This window comes from Brassica oleracea, chromosome C2 (assembly GCF_000695525.1).
Source record: "Brassica oleracea var. oleracea cultivar TO1000 chromosome C2, BOL, whole genome shotgun sequence".
In the NCBI taxonomy this organism is placed as follows: domain Eukaryota; kingdom Viridiplantae; phylum Streptophyta; class Magnoliopsida; order Brassicales; family Brassicaceae; genus Brassica; species Brassica oleracea.
Genome location: NC_027749.1, coordinates 32,334,508 through 32,341,633, shown reverse-complemented (window position 1 = coordinate 32,341,633; position 7,126 = coordinate 32,334,508). Strand labels below are relative to the sequence as shown.

General features: G+C 41.8%; 2 protein-coding genes across 2 annotated transcripts in view; one reads left to right on the top strand and one right to left on the bottom strand.

Annotated features, from left to right (window-relative positions):
- Positions 1-1,874, bottom strand: part of LOC106324029 — an 8,783-nt gene extending 6,909 nt beyond the window's left edge. Inside the window, exon 1 of the mRNA XM_013762054.1 lies at positions 606-1,874. Coding sequence (XP_013617508.1) covers positions 606-1,874 — 1,269 coding nt within the window. The remainder of the gene's footprint in view (positions 1-605) is intronic.
- A 1,691-nt stretch (positions 1,875-3,565) lies between these two features.
- On the top strand, positions 3,566-5,437 carry LOC106325323 (probable cysteine proteinase At4g11320). Its single transcript, XM_013763362.1, has 4 exons — positions 3,566-4,092; positions 4,479-4,714; positions 4,792-4,932; positions 5,029-5,437. The coding sequence occupies exons 1-4, from the start codon at positions 3,600-3,602 to the stop codon at positions 5,269-5,271; spliced, it is 1,113 nt and encodes a 370-aa protein (XP_013618816.1). The 5' UTR covers positions 3,566-3,599; the 3' UTR covers positions 5,272-5,437.
- Positions 5,438-7,126: the final 1,689 nt, after the last annotated feature.

Sequence of the window (7,126 nt, the reverse complement as noted above, 5' to 3'; positions counted from 1 at the left end):
GCGTTTTTGGACATATATCCATCGATCGATCCGTTTATAAAAAACTTTCGGAATATACCGAGGGACATATTCCGAAGAATATACCGAGGGACACCTTTCCTCGGAATATACCGAGGGACATGTTCCTCGGAATATACCGAGGGACTTCCGAGGAAGTTTTTCCTCGGTATATTCCGAACTTTTTTTTATAAACGGATCGATCGATGGATATACGTCCAAAAACGCATCGATCGATCGAGTTCTCCGACAAAGTTCTCCCTCGGTATATTCCGAGGAGTTTTCCGACAAACAAGTGATCCTCGGAATTTCCTCGGAAATATGTTTCCTCAGAATTCCGTCAGAAAATTCCGAGGGATTTCCGAGGAAAGAAGAAATTCCAAGGAATTATTTCCGAGGACTTGTTTCGTCGGTATGTCGTCGGAATAACGTTACTCCGACGAAATTCCGACGATTTTTTCCCTCAGTATCCTTGCTGTTTTCTTGTAGTGTTCCTCGGCTTTTGCGGAGGAGGTTCTATCTCGATTTTACCATTTTCGATCGACTTGAGGAAATGTCCGTAAAGGATTTTGCAATCCTTAGTGTCGTGTGACTTGACCTCGTGATACGTACACCACTTGCTTGGTTCCGGCGTTTGAGCTCGTTGGTTCGGGAGAACTGGATTTCTGTTGCGCGGTATCTCGGTCCCAAGGATTCCATCCCTTCTCTCGCACGACAACCGCGGAACCTGAGGGATCCTCCTCGTCCACTACGTTCATGTAACCCCTCTTCTGGTTGGGTTTGCTGCCCGTAGAATGTTGACGCGGCTCCTGACGGGTGTCGTTCGTCCGGGCGGGCGTTTGTTTTCCTGCCCCCTCTTTCGCCGCCTTTGCTCTGGTGTCTTTCTCCATACGGATGAAGTTGTTGGACCGAGCGATAGCGTCTGACACGGATCTCCTCGGGTGCCGATAAAGGTCGGCTCGAAATGGCGATTTGATATGGAGGGTGTTCATTAATGATTCCACAGCTATGTGGTCCGGCACGCCGACTTTCGAGACAACGGATTTAAACTTCTCCATGAAATCTCGGAGGCTCTGCCCATTGGCATGATTGAGGTTCCAGAGATCCGTAGCATTGGCTTCCTGGCGAGTAAACATGATATAGTTCTTGAGGAAAGCCGTCGAGAGGTCGTGAAAACTGTTGACGGAGTTTTCTTGAAGGCCGGTGAACCAGTTGAGAGCAATTCCTTTTAGGGTTTCGACGAAAAGCTGGCAAAAGCCAGCGTGTTTTTCTTCGTCAGAGAGATTCGCGCGCCGTATTGCGATGTTGAAGGACGTGACATGGGTAGAAGGGTCGGAGACGCCGTTGAAGGTCGGAAGATGGAGCTTGTCCATCTTTCGGAGTCGGACCCCCGTTATTTTTTCTGTAAACGGCGTCCAGAGAGATTCTACGAGGACAAGCTCGATCTGAGGAGAGGACGTAGTCACGTTGTGGATCTTAGAGTTTATATCGAGCACTGACTGTTTTAACTCGGCGAGCTCGTTTATGGTCTGCGCGTCGAGGCCTCCAGGGGTTTGAGCCGTATCGCCGTCGTTGACATCTTTGTCTTCAGCGTGCGCCAGCGTAGCGCCGGTTGCTTTCTCCGTGTTAAACAGATGTCTTCGGTACTGCACCGTTGAGGCTTCCACGTTCGCAGCGAGAGGAGCTAAGATTTTTACGAGCGCCGCGATTTGGTTGGTCGCCGCCTTCTGGGCTGCGTCTTGTTGTGCAAGGTGCACCATGATGGTCTCTATAGAGGAGGGTGGTAACGGCGCCGGTGTTGCAGGAAAAGATGCAGGCGTCGTTTCGGGAGCTTCACGCTCTTCTCCAGAGGAAGAGCCGTCGTTGCTCGTTGCCATCTTGTCAACGTTACTTTGCTAACGGGCCCCACGGTGGGCGCCAACTGTTCGAACGGGAAACGGTACTGAATGAGAGAACGTTCGGTTTTAAACGTGGGTTTAGAAAAGACGTCTTATTGATGGTCAGAAAAGCGTTTCGTCGGTTACAAGGAAAGGGAAGGCGTAAAGGAAAAGTGATCGGAGCTCGAGGAGCTTTGCCGGAAAGATACAGTACGGCGAGATAACGAAGGTAAAACCATAATCTAGCCGCCTAGTATTTATGAGTATTTTTTCTTATTGATGGTCAGAAAAGCGTTTCGTCGGTTACAAGGAAAGGGAAGGCGTAAAGGAAAAGTGATCGGAGCTCGAGGAGCTTTGCCGGAAAGATACAGTACGGCGAGATAACGAAGGTAAAACCATAATCTAGCCGCCTAGTATTTATGAGTATTTTTGGATCCCTTCTACGTTGCATCCCCTCCTCTCTTTTATAGTCGACTTGGTATTTTCATGTGACCTAGCTTGAGTCGTCTTCATGGGCTTTTAGCTCGCTGGGCCGAAAAGCCCACGTTGCTTCGCGGAGTCGTTTAGTCGAAATGCAGCCGACCGAAAGTTCCCTCGCGCCGCGCCGAGACTCCGGCGCCCCGAGCCGCCGCGTCGAACCGTCGTTACGTCCTGTTCGGGCCGGACCGTCTGTTTTCTAGGCCTTGAGGGATGGTCGAATCCATCCTCTATTGGTGAAAATGGGTAAATCCATGACATATCAATGTTACAATTGCATCTTTAAAAATTCTTGAGCAACACTTTGGAGTCTGGCTACGTCAAGATGGCTCGCAACATTGCCAACCCAAGCGTATGTGACATCGCGATGCGAACTTTCATATTCTCTGAAGAGCTCTTTTTCTACCGATATAACCTCCATGTTCTAATAATACGATCTAAATGTATGGTATCCAAGGAGTCGTGAACTCGGGCGGGTTTTGTAATATATGGATATGTAAAGGGGTCAATGTCTCGAGTTTGTATAATATTTATGGATAGTTCGTTTGGGTCTAGTGATGAATGTTTTATGTATGTTTAATCTTCTTCTTTGTGTGTTTTATATCAACCACTAATTAAACCACATTTGCATTAATTATAACAAAAGATATACCTACTCTACAATTATGTTTAATGTGATAGCGTTTGTGATACATTAGTCTAAACCATATGTTAACTATCATGTGATATTTTTTTCATTTCAAAAAAGAAATTTGAATTATTTTATAAATATTTAGTATTTGGTACTGTAGTGGTCGAAATTTAATTTTGAATGATGGTTGATCCAGAGTCTTCTTACTCTGATTTTTTCTATCATTATTAATTAGTCACTAGCTATAAAGAATTTAAATTGTAAATATACCCCTTCAATATATTTGTGGAATTAGTTAGTCCAGATTTCGTTTTATAATTTCCTGCTTATATGAAAAGAAAAGTTCAATGAATATTTATAATTCATAGATGCTTTAGTTGTTTCGTCTTGTTAGATAAAACATATTACTAAATTTTATTTATTTTAAAATCATGATGAAAGATTTTCTAAGGCACTCACTCGCATCCACTGGTTCACTCCAATGGACATCTACCTCGTGTTTTTCTAATAAACAATTGTTACCTATCTGAGCTCTGAGTACTATAAATGCCACCATGTGTTAGCCATATTAACACACACAAACCAAAGTCTCATTAGCTTTGAGCCCCAAAGTGAAAATGAGTAGTCCTAAATCAGCCACACTGATCTTCTTAGTATCAATGGGTATCGCATCTTGCGCCATGGCCATGGACATGTCCGTTTCCTCTGATGACAACCACCATGTAATTGCTGCTCTCGGCTGCCGCAACAGCGGTTTTGATGCCGAGGCATCGTTGATATTCGAGTCATGGATGGTTGAGCACGGGAAGGTGTACGAGTCCGTCGCCGAGAAGGAACGGCGTTTAACTATTTTCGAGGACAACCTTCGTTTCATCACTAACCGAAACGCTGAAAACCTTGGTTATCGGCTTGGTTTGACCCGGTTTGCAGATTTGTCGCTCCATGAATACGGACAAGTTTGCCATGGGGCTGATCCGAGACCACCTAAGGACCATGTTTTCATGACTAGCAGCAACCGATACAAGACTAGTGCTGGTGATGTGCTTCCTGAGTCTGTTGACTGGAGGAAGGAAGGTGCAGTTACTAAAGTCAAAGATCAAGGCCATTGCAGTAAGTGTTGTTATTTTAATTCCGACATTCTTTTCAGAATAGAATAATAAAATTGTTAGAAAATATTAAAACCAGTAAAAAACGTAAAACCTAAACGAGTCCATAGCTAATTAATAATAAGAAAATGATCTTAGTCCGTTTTAACTGGAAAATATCTTCTTATTTTTTTTTTGAAAAAAGGGCAAACTGGAAAATATCTTGATAAGTAGATCTTGGATTCATTATAACTAATGTTGGTTGATAATATGTATCAGGCTTTAAAAAACATGTATCAGTCTCACAGGATATGTAAACGCTAGTGGTAGTTGAAATAAGTAACCAATAACTTTTTTACCTTTTAGTCCAAAAGTATACATGCTTCATGCTTACTTCGTTCTTTTGTGAAGGGAGTTGTTGGGCTTTCTCGACGGTGGGGGCAGTGGAAGGCTTAAACAAGATCGTGACAGGACAGTTAGTCACTTTGTCCGAGCAGGATTTGATTAATTGTAACAAAGAAAATAATGGTTGCGAAGGAGGTAAAGTCGAAACTGCGTATGAGTACATAGTTACCAATGGTGGTCTTGGTACAAACAACGATTATCCTTACAAGGCTGTTAATGGGGTCTGCGACGGCGGCCTCAAGGTCGGTATAGATACACGCACACATATAGAAAAATGTCTCTAACAACAAAAAAATAACAATTTTATATCTTGTTGTAGGAAAACAACAAGAATGTTATGATTGATGGGTATGAGAGTTTGCCTTCCAACGACGAGCTTTCTCTAATGAAAGCGGTTGCTCACCAGCCTGTAACAGCCGTTATCGATTCAAGCAGCAGGGAATTTCAGCTTTATGAATCAGTAAATAAAATAAATTCTATAAAATTTCGTTTAAAATTGGTTTTAAAAGCTTTATTCTTATAATTGTGTTTGTATATCATTTTTAAAACTTCGAAGGGAGTTTTTGATGGAACGTGCGGAACAAACCTAAACCATGGAGTTGTTGTGGTTGGGTATGGAACCGAGAATGGTCGTGACTATTGGATCGTGCGAAACTCATGGGGAAACACTTGGGGAGAAGCTGGCTACATGAAGATGGCTCGCAACATTGCAAATCCAAGAGGATTATGTGGTATCGCGATGCGAGCTGCATACCCCCTCAAGAACTCGGTTTCTGACGATATAAGGTCCATGGCCTAATAATATGAACTAAATGTATGTGTTATGCGAGGGTTCGAGTGAGCGAAAAACCTATTCGACTTTGAAACAGAAATAATGTAGTCAATGGGTTTTATTTTGTAATATATTTTGTAACTGTTGATTTGGAGTGTTGTAATATTTATGAATATTTCGTTTGGGATGAATATTTCCTCTTTTTCTATATATAAAAAATATTTCCTCTTTCGAGAAAAATGCTAAAACATTACCGAACGTTTGTTAACAAAAGAAATTACATTTTTAAAAATTTGGCCAAAAAACACTGGTGGGTGTTATAAAAGAGATGATGTGTAAGCTTATTATTACTCATGAGTAGAGGTCTATATTTATACAAGTAGTAGACCGTTTTATTTAGACCGTCATAAGAAAAAAGAAATATTATTCCTAATAGGAATATGAAATAGTACTTATCCTAAATACATATGGAAAAAAATAAACATCAAGTATAGATAAATGTAAATTCTCATTCGCCTAAGTCATTAGTGAATGGGCCGGATGGATAGCTGATGGGCCTGATATGGGTCGATCACTACTTGGTTTATAACACTCCCCCTTGATCGACACATCCGGTTCAGGGCTTGTAACTTGCTTAATGTTGCCTCATTAAAACTTTTCCAGGAAAATCCAGTGGGACAAAACCATGGATAAAAAAAAAAGAGTACAACACATGAACTCCCCCTGACTTGTACCCCCGTGTATGTTCTTCAAGTTGGCGCATGGACAATTTGATAGTTTAGCTTCATGGGGGCCAAGTCTTGAACTGGTCCTTTAATTGGCACGTCACAAACTGGTAGATAAATTTCATGGACGTGTGGTTGGTGTAGACATGGTGAAGAAGTCGGCTGACATATCATATGACTGAACTTGTAGTCCTTTGAGCTTCTTGAATGTTGATGTAGGAATAGCTCTTGTCGAATTGTAACTCTCATATCTTCTGGAACTTCATTAAGACATGGTCAAGACGTGCATCTTTGCAGCTGACCACTCTATGCCCTGGTCGGACGGATGGCACTCGACCAGTACTCGGATGGACCTCTAATCTGCGATCAAACTTTACTCGCAAGTCCTCTCATGTCCCACAGATCCTCTAGTCACATGGCTTTGCCATACCGTGGACACTTTAATATATATTGAGTCATCGACCCAAACACATACGAATCACTTGGCTTCTCACGGACATGCCTTCGTCCATTCGGACATACATCACCTGTATGTGCTAATGGCTTATCCATTATAGCCGATCTTTCTTCATTGGTCGATCCATGTTGAGTTATAGACCTTGTCTATACTCGTCCATACCCCATGAGTGTCTAAGGTCATATCATTAATAATCATTGCTGCAATGAGTTTTATAATCTCATCAAACTATGGATCTGCAGTCAAATACACTCAAGGACCTTTATATATGGTTATCGATCTTTCTTTTCTTCAGCAATGCCATATCCATTTGACCTCGACCAGACATACTTCTGGTCACTCTCTTGGACCATTATGGTTTCCTTTTATCCACTGATATAAACATAATGGCTTGTGCTTACATTGCAGTCCCATACTATAATCTTATTACTTGAAAAACATCGCAGTCCACACTTTCTTTGATGGCATCTCATGACCTACTTGCAGTACTGATTTATTATAAACACAAGGGATTTCTTTTATAAGAATATATGGACTGATTTGGATTGTTCTTTATCGAACCCCTTCACTAAGTTTTACTTAGTCTTATCAAATTCAATGCAACTACTTTTGCTTCAGTCCATGAACAGCTTAGGAACAATGATGTTCTTTGAGAACTTATTTTCTCATCTTTCTGGTACCTTTATTTTCTTTATACAGT

What these genes read in the sequence shown, in the direction of transcription:
- LOC106325323 (XM_013763362.1), top strand. Translation starts at nt 3,600, where the DNA reads ATGAGTAGTCCTAAATCAGCCACACTGATCTTCTTAGTATCAATGGGT. An exon ending in TCTGCGACGGCGGCCTCAAG is followed by an intron (nt 4,715 to 4,791) that starts GTCGGTATAGAT and finishes ATCTTGTTGTAG; the next exon opens with GAAAACAACAAGAATGTTAT. An exon ending in AATTTCAGCTTTATGAATCA is followed by an intron (nt 4,933 to 5,028) that starts GTAAATAAAATA and finishes AAAACTTCGAAG; the next exon opens with GGAGTTTTTGATGGAACGTG.